Source organism: Sus scrofa, chromosome X, assembly GCF_000003025.6.
Source record: "Sus scrofa isolate TJ Tabasco breed Duroc chromosome X, Sscrofa11.1, whole genome shotgun sequence".
Classification (NCBI taxonomy): domain Eukaryota; kingdom Metazoa; phylum Chordata; class Mammalia; order Artiodactyla; family Suidae; genus Sus; species Sus scrofa.
This window is the reverse complement of record NC_010461.5, coordinates 6,193,119-6,207,410: the sequence shown is the minus strand read 5'-3', so window position 1 is coordinate 6,207,410 and position 14,292 is coordinate 6,193,119. Positions and strand designations below refer to the sequence as shown.

Genomic DNA, 14,292 nt, shown 5'->3' with positions numbered 1-14,292 from the left:
CGTGAATATGACAGACCTGGAAGGAGAACATTAGTTCAGAGGAAGAGGGGATGGAGCAGGCTGTGGAGGGATTCAGGCAGATGGGCCCCAAGGCTGCTGTGGCCCTGGAAGGGGCTGCTGGAGGGTCCGGCGACCCTGGGATGGGTGCTGGTAAAGAGGGGGGCGTGGGCACGGGGCAAGTCGGCTGTGCAGAAGAACATGGGGACGCTGGGGAAGCCCAGCCAGCCCGACCACGGAGGGAGAAACGGGGTGAAGGAGCAAGGGGTCAAGAGAGCAGGGACCCAGATGCACATGCAAGGAGGCCAGGGGCACCACAGGGAGCCCGGGCATCCTCACAGGACCATCCTGAGGGCAAAGCAGTACAGGAGGGAGGGGAGCTCGAATAAGCCATTGACACAGGGACAGAGAGTTCCCTGGGGGCTTGTGGGGCTAAAGATCGGTGGCTGCTGTGGCAGGGTTCCATCTCTGGCTTGGGAATTTCCGAATGCTATGGGTGTGGCCAAAAAAAGGGGGGGGGAGGATAACACTGGTCCAAGTACCCAGTGTCCCAATCCACAAAGAGGAAGGGGACACAAACATATCAGAACAACTTAAAGTTTAATTACTGTTCCCCCTTCCCCCCTTCCCCCCAGCAGCTGTTCAATGAGCACAGTAATGAAACCATCCTTGAAATGCTCCTGAACACAAGAGGCGTCCTCTCTCCTCCCTGACTGTCTGGTTGCACCGTGACATGGACCACAGATTCTAAGCAAACGTTTCACAGGGTCCCTCTTCAACCCACCTGCTTGAAGGAATTGAGGCGGGAGAGCATTTTCTGCGCATGTGCAAAGGCCACACCGCCCTGAGGTACCGCTGGCCCTTGAACAACACGGGTTGGACCTGCACACGTTTGCTACAGGCGGATTTTTTCCAATATCTGCACTACTATGTTCACTCTCCTTGGATGCGGAAAAGTCCGCGTATGCGGAAAAATCCGCGGATGCGGAGTAATCCGCTCAAGCTTAAGGTCGAATACAGGATCTGAACACCTCGGGTTTGGCATCCACGGCAGCTCCTGGACCCAAACTCTCTGGATGCCCAGGAACGACTGTATAAAGCGCCTGCAAATTTGCTGAGTGGTTTTCAGATCTGGCAAAGTACCGTGTAACTGTGACCATCAGTCAACAGCCGGTGATGTGCGCATGGATATGGAAGACACAACCGTCTAAGCGGCCTCGGAGGCTTGCGCCTTGGGTGTCACTGACCCGCGTCCCCCAAGCGGATCAGGTGTTAACAGCGAGGGAGAGGAAAGCGCTTCCCCGGCTCTCCCATGCTCCCCGGTCCTGCGCGGCGTGGGCGCTGACCGCCCGCCCCGGGTGCACGTACCTCGTTGATGCTGATCTCGGCCTCCACATACTGCAGCCCCTTCTGCAGGATGGAGATGAGGGCAGCCGGCGGCACTAGCGTCCCATTGATGTTGGACTGGCTGATGTGGCTCTCGATACCGAACGTGAAGGCCGAGTGGGAAAAACCTGCAGCAAGACAGAGGGGCCCGGGTTCCGTGAGCCCTGGGCTGGGGGCGGAGGGATCAGCCACCGAGACCCGAAGGCGCCACCACCGACTTCAGACGCACTTCATTAGCAGGGAGACTTGGCTGTAGGACCCAGGGTGCTGCCCTGGGCCGTCGCGGGCAGGGTCAGGCAGAGAGAGGGAGCGATGGAGAGCGCGGCAGGCGTGTGTGCTCGCACGCCGGCGAGAAACAGCGGGAGAGCCTTTATTCACAGCACAACAGAGGCTGGAGTCTGCGCGGGTTAAATGTTACAGAAATCAGACTCCCGGCTTTCGACCTGGGTTTGCAGGGCTCCTTCCAGACGCTTATGCTTCTGTCTGTTGTTTTACCAAAACACTGGGCATGTCCCCTTGGCTAAGCGATGCTGGGGAATTAGAAAGAGGGGAGACTCTTCCCTCGGGAATCCTCAGCTACTGCCTCTGTAAGCAGCTGCGGCTAACACAGATCGCAGAGACCGTGGGGATGGAGGTGCTTGAATGAAAACACTGGGAGCCAAGTCAAGGTGGTGACAGGGTGTAGAAGCAATGCCTGTTTCAAGGAAACGAGGTCGTACGGGGTGAGACAGGAGGCGCTGGGGGTTCACGGGGTGGGGGTGGGGGTGTCTGCTCTGTCAGACCCTCACCTGCGGGGGTCCTGGGAATCCTGCACCCAAGGCGTCCCTTCTATGAGCACCCACCCATCCTACGTACTGGGGGGCTGAGCGGCACACTGCCTCCCACACTCAGTTCCTAGGAGGCCACCTTCATCAGCCAAGGAGGCAGCTGGCGCCCCCTCCCCCGCTTCGTCCCAATCACCATCCTGCCCCGTTACCAAAAGAGCCGGACTGTGCAATAAACGCAGCGCTCTCCAGAGAGGAATGTTCCTCCCCCGGAGAGGCTTTCGGCCCGCGGTCACTTCCCTCCCCTTCTCTCGCTCCACTCCTCCTCCTCACCCACCTCCCGCCCACTCCCCTGGCCCGGTTATTAAGAATAGGCAGAATATGCAGTTGATGGACGTCATGTCAAGAGCAGGGTCGTAGCCGCTGTGAATTCCTGTATATTCTTCTTCCAGACTGTAACCATGGACGTTAGACTGCACAGAGGGGCGCCCCCTACAGGGCCCCTCGGGAAGGGCAGGAGCAAAGGCCCTTTACATTCAGCCTCATCTTTTCCTTCGAACTTGTTCTCTCTCTGCCCTCCTTTCCCCCCGCCCACTCCTGCCACAACAGAACCAGTGACCCTATGCCCTGGGTCTCTGCCACCCCACAGAGAAGCTCATCCCCAAGCTTTTCTCCCTCGGTCTCCAGCAAGGGGCAGAGTAGAAAAATCCCAGGCTAGTGATGCAGCAGGACCATCTCACGGACTCCTCCGTATCCACTCTGGGCCACAGTGGAGCCTTCTCTCCTAGGAATTCTTCCCGGTGACAACCCCACTCACCTGGTTCCTACCATCTCTTCCCCTCGTGTCTCCACCCGCGGATGGGACAGAGCACCGCACCGCAGGCCCTGTCTTATCCTGGGATCTCCCAGAGGTCTAGGGCAGGCCTACACCCACTGCAGTAATAACAATAAGCCCAACACCAGGCAGCCGGTACTCGGCACCCACTCACGACCAGGCTCTGCTCTAGGAACTCCTTTCGAATTCAGTGCAGCCTCTTGTAACCCGTGCAGTCAACCCCTGCCCTCTGCTCCCTTTTACAGACCGGAGCCCCTGATTGCTCGAGGGTACTGAACCTAGCCACTAGCTCCGCATTCGGGCAGCAGGACACCACTCTGAGCCCACCGCAAACTCCACCTGGAAACATCTACAGAGTTCCACCAGAGCACGGCTTTGACTGCCGACCAGGTTCCTGACGAACACATCTCAGTGACTGACAGCAACTGTGGGAGAGAATCAAGCTCCTGGGCTCTGTCTTGGGCCACTCAGGCAGCCACAACAAGACACCACGGACCAGGGAGTGCAAGCAGCATGTTCGCCAGTTCTGGAGGCTGGGAAGTGCAAGATCAAGGCAAACTGAGCGACTGGCGGGAGCCCACACTTCCTGGCCCACAGACATGGTCTTTCCCCCATAACTGCACGTGGTGGAGAGCTCCCTGTCTGCCCCCCGCCTTTTTAGGGCCGCACCAGTGGCATATACAAGTTCCCGGAGTAGGGGCGGAATCGGAGCTGCAGCTGCCGGCCTAGGCCACAGCCACGCCGGATCCGAGCTGCATCTGTGACCTACACCCCCGCTCATGGCAACCCTGGATCCTTAACCCACTCAGTGAGGCCAGGGATCACACCTGCATCCTCATGGACACGAGTCGGGTTCTTATCCCACTGAGCCACAACGGGAACTCCCCCTGGGGCCTCGTTTACAAGGGCCCCAATCGCACGCATGAGGGCCTCCTCCCTCCAAAAGGCTCCACCTCCGCATCTCACATTGGGGATTACGGTTCGCCGTGTGCATTTTCTGGGGGGAAGGGGAGGCGAAATGCAGTCCACAGCAGCATGTTTCTTTCACGCCCCCAGCCACTCATTTACTCCCCAGAACGACACTGGGCCGTGGAAGTGCTACTCGAGGTGCACAAGATACAGTAAATCCTGACTACGTTTCCACCTTCAACCAAACCTGTGTGTCCAATATCTCAATCCTCACAGCAGCTGTTCAGAGGTGGTGTATTTGTGTGTGTGCTTGTTTTTTTTTGTGGGTTTTTTAGCAGCACCGGCAGCATGCGAAAGTTGCTGGGCCAGGGTTTGAACCCGCACCACAGCAGCAACCTGGGCCACTGCAGTGATAACACTGGGTACTTAACCCAGGGAGCCACAGGGGAATTCCCAGAGTGGGTGTTTTTCTTTTGCACACGCGCAGGGCGAGTGTCAGAGAAGCAGGACAACCTGTCCAAGGTTCGTACATACGATGAGAGGTTGAGCTGGCATCTCAGCTCTTGACGATGAGGTGCCAGGGTTCACCTTTTCACCTCGCTCATGCTAAGACCTGACCCACAGGAAGCAAAGCTCTTCACTGCTCTGCGTGGATGTCGTGTCCACGCCCAGCTGGACCACTGGTGCTCTCAGCAGCAGCAACCACAGGGGCAGCACAGGCAGCTTGCAAAGAACAGGGTGCAAACCTGCTTCTAACCCAGGGCTTGAACATGTTCTCAATGTCTTTCTTTTTCTTTATTTGGGGGGGGGTTAAAGGCTAAGTATACAGTTTGGATGCATAACTTTCTCTCTCCACGTGATTCTGCTCTTCGATGCAGATTCCATTTCTAGAACATGCGGATGACAATCCTCAGGGAAGGACTGTTGAAAGGAGGGGGTGCAGCCGTGAAGACGAATGGCGGATGTGGGAGCCTGAGGCTTCTGCAAAGAGGAGGGCTGAAAGCAGTCGGCTAGAAGGAATGCCCCGCTCGCTGAGCAAAACGATGACTCAGCAGGATAAAGCTCTACAGGGGAACCAACCGGGACCTGAACAACTGACTGACAGCTGGAAGGCTGGCATCTCCAGAAGGGATGCGCCTCCCCAGGCCTGGTCCAGTCTCCAGCACCCTTGCCCCCCAATCCCAGTCCAGGGCTAAGGAGCATGTGCCTTTGCAGCCTGCCAGAGTGCTGCAACTGCTGTGCCTTTAGGCCTCCGCAGCTTTCTGTGCACCCCTCCCTCTGCTCAACAAGACATCAGCAGGACCAAAGAATGGAAGGTCAGCGACAGAAATGCTCACGTCTGGCTCAAGGGCAGGTGTGGGAAGGTGTTAAAGGGGAGCAGGATACAGAGTTCAGTGATACCTTCCAAAGCAACCTACCAATTTAATGTGATTCCTATCAAGTCACCCATGACATTTCCCACAGAACTAGAACAGAGAATCCTGAAATTTACATGGAACCATAAAATAGCCAGAATTGCCAAAGGAATCCTAGGGAAGAAGAACGAAGCTGGAGGCATAACCCTCCCAAATGGCAGACAATACAACAAAGCTACAATAATCAAAACAGCATGGTATCGGCACAAAAACAGACATACAGATGGACGAGACAGAATAGAGAGCCCAGAAATGAACCCACACACCTTCGACAGAGGAAACAAGAACATCTAATGGGGAAAACGACAGTCTCTTCAGCAGGGAGCAAAAGCAGGTCGGGAAAGTAGGCCAGTCACATGCAAATCAATCAAGTTAGAACCCACTCTCGCACCAGACACAAAAATCAACTCACGATGGCTTAAAGACTTAAATACAAGACATGACACCATAAAACTCCTAGAAGAGACCATTCCCTGACATAAATTGTACCAAGGTTTTCTTAGATCAGTGTCCAAATGTAATAGAAATAAAAGCAAATAAACACATGGAGCCTAATCAAACTTATAATCTCTTGCACAACAAAGGAAACCACAAACAAAATGAAAAGACAACCTATGATATGGGAGAAGATATTTGCAAATGATGCATCTGACAAGGAATTCATTTCCAAAATATAAAAAACAGCTCACACAGCTCAATAACAAAAAACCAAACAACCCAATGGAAAACAATGGGCAGAAGACCTAAATAGACATTTCTCCAAGGAAGACATGCAAATGGCCAGCAGGCCCATGAAAAGATGTTCAACATCGCTAATTATTAGAGAAACGCAAATCAAAACTACAATGAGGTACCACCTCACACTAGTCCGAATGGCCATCATCAAAAAGTCTACAGATAACAGATGCTGGAGAAGGTGTGAAGAAAAGGGAACCCTTCTGCATGGTTAGAGTGAATGGAAACTGGTGTGACCGCTGTGGAGAACAGTATGAGCGTTCCTTAGAAAACTAAAAGTAGAGTTGCCATGTGACCCCACAATCCCGCTCCTGGGCATATAACCAGACAAAACTACAAATCAAAAAGATACATGCACCCCAGTGTTCACAGCAGCACAATTTACAATAGCCAAGACATGGAAGCAACCTAAATGTCTATTCAAGGAGGAATGGATAACGAAGATGCAATCTACATATACAATGGAATATTACTCAGCCATGAAAAGAATGAAGTAATACCATTTGCAGCAACAAGGAGGGACCTAGAGATGATCAGACCCAAGAGCAGTCAGACAGAGAAAGACACACACCGTCTAATATCACTCATATGTAGAATCTACAGTATGACACAAATGAACTTATCTACAAAACAGAAACAGATTCATAGACTTAGAGAACAAAACTATGGTTTCCAAAGGGGAAAGGCAGGGGGAAGGGATAAATTGGGAAAATGGGATTAAAAGCTATGCACTACAATATATCAAACAGATGAACAAGGATTTACCGTATAGCACAAGGAACTGGAATAATAATGGAACAGGATAAAAAAGAATGTCAACATATATACCGACGTGTCATCAAATCACTTTGCTGTACACGTGAAACTACAATATTGTAAAGCACCTAGACGTCAATAAAAACAAGATATGTTTCAAAAAATTTAAAAAAAGGCCTCGAAGGGTAAAATCCTTTCCATCTGGGGTGAAAGGTGCTCTCGTCTCGTGAGAGAGGAGAGCAGCAAGTGCATGAATGTGCCTCCAACTAGGCAATAAAAATAGATTTACAACAAACCAAATACATGCTTTGTTTCTTGCAAAGCCACTAAACCACAGCCCTTTCACAAACGGCTTCACACACCATTTGAGCTGTGCAGCGAACCATCCTGCCCGGTTCATGTTGGCCTGATGCATCAGCAAAACCTGCTAAATGATCCCTCCCTGACCCTCCAAACAGTGCTTATTCAGCAGATCATGTCCTACTCCGGCCGCAGGGCCGTTCGTTGGTTCTGCATTTTCAGCTGGAACAAATACCAAGGGCACCGAACTGAGGTATTCAACACAGACGCTTATACTAAGTATTTAATGGACTTGATACTTGAAATACTGACAGCCACCCCAAGCCAGTGGGCTCGCTATGAAAACTGTCTAGGTCGGGGACAGGCAAGCTGGGGCTCACACCGCCTGTGTGAAAATAAAGTCTGTGTTTTCTTTTTGTTTTTTTTCTTTTTAGGGTCGCACCGGCAGCCTATGGAAGTCCCCAGCTAGGGGTTGAAGTGGAGCTGCAGCTGCCAGCCTCCGTCACAGCCACTGCCACGCGGGATCTGAGCCACGTCTCCTGCAGCTCACAGCAACGCTGCATCCGTAACCCGCTGAGTGAGGCTATGATGGAACCTGCATCCTCATGGATCCTAGTCGGGTTCATTACCGCTGAGCCATAACGGGAACTCCTACACATTCCTTTTCTTATATTATCTTTCAAGAGACTGGATATAGTCCCTGTGCTGTCTGATAGGATCTTGCTGTTGTGCAAATAAAGTTTTGGTGGAATACAGCCATGCTCACGGGTTGATGTGCTGTCTGTGGCTTTTTCCACACTGCAAAGGCAAAGCTGAGTACGGCCCATAAAGTCAAAGATATGTACCACATGCTCCTTTACAGGAAAAGTGTGCCAATCTGATCTTAAACACATGCACACACGCACCCCCCCCAAAGATACACACACTTAACGTGAGCAAAAATTTACTCCACAATTATATCTGTAGGTAAATCGAAAATTCTTCCCACAACACATTCCCGGCTGTGTACCAGGCCACAGCAAATCTGCTGGCACCTTGGGCTCCTCGGCTTCCAGAACAGCGAGAAACCCATGTTTATCTTTCCTAAGCCACTCCCTGGAGGTATTTTTGTTCCAGCAGCTGAAGACTCTAAAACGCTCTGCTTCTACTCTGTCTGAAGCAAGGGCAGTAACAGCAGCGCCTGGCATTTCCTGAGCGCTCCCTCTGTGCCAGGCAGCAGCACCCAAGCTCTACAGGTGCTATTCAGTGGAGCATGACACCATCACAGCAGCTCTGCTGATTCGCCACCAGGAGCCTGGTACTCACCCTCCTCAAAAGCAGCCTAGGGCTCACAGGCCTGGGCATGGCCCTTGACCCTCTCACTCTGTGTTCAGCCTGGGCCAACTCTCACCGCCTCACCTCGGTGCCGTTGCTGTAGTCTGGACTCTTGGTCTAGAACAGCGGTTTGTGGTTCTTCAAGTGAGAGGGACTTTGGGCTCCAGAGGAAGACACTGGGCAGAATCTGGAATTTATTTATTCTTTTTTTTTTTTTGGTTTTTTTGTTTGTTTGTTTGTTTGTTTGTTTGTTTTTGTCTTTTTGCTATTTCTTGGGCCGCTCCTACGGCATATGGAGGTTCCCAGGCTAGGGGTCGAATCGGAGCTGTAGCTGCCGGCCTACAGCAGAGCCACAGCAACGTGGGATCCAAGTGGCGTTTGCGACCTACACCACAGCTCACGGCAACACTGGATCGTTAACCCACTGAGCAAGGGCAGGGACCGAACCCGCAACCTCATGGTTCCTAGTCGGATTCGTTAACCACTGCGCCACGACGGGAACTCCTGGAATTTATTTAATTATGTATTTGCTTTTTTAGGGCTGCACCTGCAGCACATGGAAGTTCCCAGGCTAGGGGTTGAACTGGAGCTGCAGCTGCCAGCCTACACTGCAGCCACAGCCACGCCAGATCTGAGCCACATCTGTGACCTCCACCTCAGCTCACAGCAACGCCGGATCCTTAACCCACTGAGCGAGGGCAGGGATCGAATCCGCATCCTCATGGATCACTAGTTGGGTTCAAAACCCACTGAGCCACAACAGGAACTCCTAGAAATACTTTTGCCTGTCACAGGGCGTTTATACGTGGGGCTACTGGCACCTGGTTCACGGAGGCTGCTCAGGATGGCTCTCCAAGCCAAAGAAGGACCCGGTGCCCGGTGCGGACAGTGGGAGGCTGACGCACCCTGCCGCTCAATTCCCCGGGCAGCAGCACTGCCCCTGCTCAGGCCCCACGGCCACCGCCAGGCATCCTTCCTCCACGGAAGCCGTCCGGGCCCGGCCCTGTGCGGAGCACAGGGCAGCTCTCCCCGCGTGCCCGCTCACCTCGGGGCTCCTCAGCAGACTGAGGCTCCTCGAAGGCAGAAGCCCACCTTGATGGACTTTAGAACACAGAGCACGCTCTCCGCACAGCCGCTGGGGCTCGAGGTGGATTGACACAACGGCCAAGAGACGGGGAGAGGCGGCTATGAAGGAAGGGTGATGAGAAAGAGCATGAGGAGTTCCCATCGTGGCGCAGTGGTTAACGAATCCAACTAGGAACCATGAGGTTGCGGGTTCGATCCCTGGCCTTGCTCGGTGGGTTAAGGATCTGGCGTTGCCGTAAGCTGTGGTGTATGTCACAGGAGCAACCCTAGAAAAGGCAAAAAGGCCCCCCCCCCCAAAAAAAAAAAAAAGGTGCATGAAACTGAGGCCTCATTATTTTCAGAATAAAAGACCGCAGGAAGGACAGGAACAAAGGATTGAGGTACAATGGCCCAAGAGAAGGAAAACAGCTTTTAGACGAAAATGATGGTCACACAAGGAACAGTCTTAGAACACCAAAGATGGCCTGGTAGCGTTAAACAACAATCACATTATTTAAGAAGAATTATTTATTTATTTATTTTTGCTTTTCTAGGGCTGCACCCGTGGCATATGGAGGTTCCCAGGCTAGGGGTCTAATCAGAGCTGTAGCTGCCAGCCTACACCACAGCCACAGCAATGCCAGATCCGAGCCGTGTCTGAGACCTACACCACAGTTCACGGTAACGCAGGATCCTTAACCCACTGAGTGAGGTCAGGGATCAGACCTGCATCCTCATGGATGCCAGTGAGGTTCGTTACCCCTGAGCCACAAAGTGAAACGCATATTAAAAGCAGACGGTCTACACCTATAACTGAATCACTTTGCTGAGCAGCAGAAATTAACACAACAGTAAACCGACTACACTTCAATTAAAAAAAAAAAAAATCCCTCTTACAGATGCAGGAACTTGAGTCACAGAGCCGTTAAGAGATTCCCTGACAGCAAAAGGCCAGCGAGTGGCCATCAGAGCAAGTGCATGCTCTGAACCCACACACCACAGACTGCTGAAACGTGTTCGGAAACCTCTAAATGATTCCACATGGCAGCACTCTTCAAAAGGAGGAAAATCATCTCATCAGGTAACACCATTTATATGTCAATTTCCAACAAAATACGTTGCAAATGAGGTCTACATTTTGAAAACTTAGCTAAATGGTTTCCGTGTGAAAAAGCAAACGGTGAACTGTATAAAGAGACCTGTGTCAGGAACAAGGGACAGCAAACAAACAGGAGCAGAGGCGGTGGTGGAGGAGACAAGAGCAGAGGCGGTGGTGGAGTTTGGTGCGGGTTCCTTTTGCTGATGGAGAGGGCACTTCGCCAGGTGCCCGAGGCCGAGCCGGCCCTCACCTGCCTCCATGACCAACGAGCAGGTGGAATGAGGGGGCCTCCGAGGTCCCTTTCCAGTCTCAAAGTCTACATCGAGGAAAGAATGACCTCACTGTCTCAGTCAAACCCACAGGATTTTATCTTACTGTAAATGATTTTTATTTTTTCCATGATTGCTGGTTTACAGTGTTCTGTCAGTTTTCTACTGTACAGCCCAGTGACCCAGTCACACATACATACATACATTCTTTTTCTCACATGATCCTCCATCCTGCTCCATCATGAGGGACTGGATACAGTTCCCGGTGCTACACAGCAGGATCGCATTGCTTATCCACTTAAATACAATAGCTTGCATATATTAACCCAGATTCTGAGTCTGACCCACTCCCTTCCCCTCTCCCTTGGCAACCACAAGTCTGTTCTCCAAGTCCGTGAGTTTCTTTTCTGTGGAAAGGTTCATTTGTGCCTTATACTAGATTCTAGATAGAAGTGATAGCATATGGTATTTGTCCTTCTCTTTCTGACATTTCACTTCGTAGGAGAGTCTCTTGTTCCACCCATGTTGCTGCAAATAGCACTATTTTGTTCTTTTTTTTTTTTTTTTAAAGATGTGGCATTTTATTTTATCTTATTTGTCTTTTTGCTATTTCTTGGGCCGCTCCCGCGGCATATGGAGGTTCCCAGGCTAGGGGTCGAATCAGAGCTGTAGCTGCCAGCCTACGCCAGAGCCACAGCAACGCGGGATCTGAGCCGCGTCTGTGACCTACACCACAGCTCACGGCAACGCCGGATCATTAATCCACTGAGCAAGGGCAGGGACCGAACTCGCAACCTCATGGTTCCTAGTTGGATCATTAACCACTGCGCCATGACAGGAACTCCCTATTTTGTTCTTTTTGATGGCTGAGTAGTATTCCCTCGTGTATATACATCACATCTTATTCCATTCATCTGACGATGGACATTTAGGTTGTTTCCATGTCTTGGCTATTGTGAATATGCTTCAGTGAACATATGGGTGCATATGCTGTTTCAAGGGAAGTTTTGTCTGGATATATGCCCCAAAGAGGGACTGCTGGGTCACATGGTAGTTCTGTATTTAGTTTTCTGAGGCACCTCCACCCTGTTTTCCATAGTGGTTGTAAGACACACAAGATCTTAACTCATGGAGGTGAGTGAGTGACGACACAGAACGATTAAGGCCCCTGAAAGAAGAATCTGTCATTTACAATTCCCGCAGCAAGGGGCCTCGCCATGCCCCCAGGGCCTCAGAAACCTTATCCTGTGCACGGTCAGAATGCTGAGAAATAGAGAGAAGGGAACGGAGACGATGTCTTTACAAGGTGGCAGGAGTGCCAGGCAGGCACGCCCCCTGCCGGACAGGAACTGAAGACACAGATGCTCGAGCGCGCGGCTGGCGGGTTTGGGATGTGGTTTCCGTGCACCCGCCAAAGCTGCCTTGTGAGAGAGACAGGTCACCCACTCTGGCCACCGGTCCAGCTCGACGATTCATGAATGCCAAGCTGCCCCTGGCCAACGCACTCATCCAGTCCACCTGGCTATGGAGAAGGGATTGGACAACGGCGTCATTCTGAACCCAAGACGGTGGACTGCTGGTGTCCACGCAGCACTTCCTTGGCTCTGGAGCATCCCCGTGCTGGCGAAGCCAGTGCAGCATCTCCTGTGCTTCCTGGATCATAAAGGTTTCCTTCCCCCAGAGAACTGCCGCTGCCTGGACAGCTGCCCGCTTTCCTTTCCAGGTGGGGACAGGGTGACTCAGGGTGGGGGCGGGGAGGGGACCAATAAAAATAAAGATGGAAGGGAGGCCGGGAGTGGTGATGTGGTAGCTGGATCAAATGAATCAAACAGGAGAACACACACACACACACACACACATACACACGCACGCGTGCGCGCACACACGATAGAAGCTGCAAACAGAAAAGGCGGAAGAATAAGGAATCGCGCTCTCATTTTTGCGAGGCTCATTTATCATCGGCTCACTTCTCTTTGGAAGGGATGGATTAGTCTCACCCGAGGATTACATTTTCTGCCCGAGGAGCAGTTCCTAACCGGAACCTCCAGGTTCATCCACGGGAAAAAGCACCCACGCGTGCTGAGGTTCTTTCGGATCGCGGCGTCTGCATCACTGCACACATTCTGATCCACTTAACATTTCCATGTGTTTATCTTAAAAAAAGAAACATCCTCAAGACCCAGCCCTTGCCTTCTGCCCTCATTCTCTGAAATGTTGCCACAGAAAACCGCCCGCGGGCAGCGCGGCTTTCTGTGCCGCAGACCTGTTCTCGCTCAGCCGCCGTGACACTGGATTTCATGTCAAATGCACAAGCGTCTCGGACGGTGCCCCCAAGAAATACCAGCAGGACCGCGTTAAAACAGGGTTTCCCTTCTCACATCCAGCGTGGACCTCAGGGTGGGGGGTGAGGCAAGCGCAGGCCCCTGACCAGGCTTTCAACGCCCCCTAAACGTGGGAGAAGAGGACACTAGTCAGCTTCTAAAGCAAGGCTGCTACTTCCTCCCGGCAGGCAGCTCCCAGGGTCTGGAGACGGGGCTGCTCGCCCAGACCTCAGCTCCAGCTCCTCCTGGCACCACTGCCCCGACAGCGCGGAACCCTCGTGACTTTTGGATTCGACAGCTGTGCGAGTGGTGCAAGATGAGCGAGGCTGCCAACCTGGAGATTGACAGTGGGGACAGCACCACCCAAAGTTACAGTGAAAAAACGGAGTTCCAAAGAAGGCATATATACCCATGTATGACAGGGTCACTTTGCTGCACAGCAGAAATTGGCAGAACACGGTAAACCAAGTATAGTAGAAAAAAATAAAAATCTTTAAAACAACAACAACAAAACACACCAAAAATGGAGTTCCTGCTAGGGCGCAGTGGGTTAACAATCCGAGTTGTCTCTGTGGAGGTGTGGGTTCAATTCCTGCGCTGCTGCAGTGGGTTGAGGATCCAGCGTTGCAGCAGCTGTGGTGGCAAAGGTCACAGCTGTGGCTCCAACCTGATCCCTGGCCTGAGACCTTCCATAGGCAGCAGGTGTGGCCGAAAAAGAAAAAAAAGCAAGAAGAAGAAGAAAGAGAAGAAAAAAGGAACACTAAAAACTATCATATGACTTGGGGGGAAAAGAGAGAAAGCAATTGGAAGGTTAGGGATAATAAGTCACACATTATACACCCAACACAACAGCCGTTGTCACACGGGAGGGCTTCCTGCAGTTGCTCTTTCCTGGGCAAATTCATTATTACCTGTAATTGTTATGGTCCTAGAATTCTGCACCCCTGTTCGTTCTTAATACAATACAAGCATTTCCTGCGATGGCTCAGTGGTCTCCACAGCCAGCACTGTGGTTGATTCTCAAGCTTCTCTGAGCAGATGTGTCATCCTTTACTCACGTGGTCTCCAGATTTACCTTCAAAAACGAATCAGTGGGTCCCCCTTGGACAGCCTGGCGTCCAAGTGCC

General features: G+C 51.9%; 1 protein-coding gene across 8 annotated transcripts in view; it reads right to left on the bottom strand.

The window, feature by feature from the left end:
- Positions 1-14,292, bottom strand: part of TBL1X (transducin beta like 1X-linked) — a 244,520-nt gene that overhangs the window by 31,433 nt on the left and 198,795 nt on the right. For all 8 annotated transcript variants that reach the window (XR_002340726.1, XR_002340725.1, XR_002340728.1 and 5 more), the window contains one exon: positions 1,366-1,511. Coding sequence is in view for 3 of the 8 variants with exons in the window: in XM_021080268.1 (XP_020935927.1) it covers positions 1,366-1,511 (146 nt within the window). In the remaining 5 variants the exon portion in view is untranslated. The remainder of the gene's footprint in view (positions 1-1,365; positions 1,512-14,292) is intronic.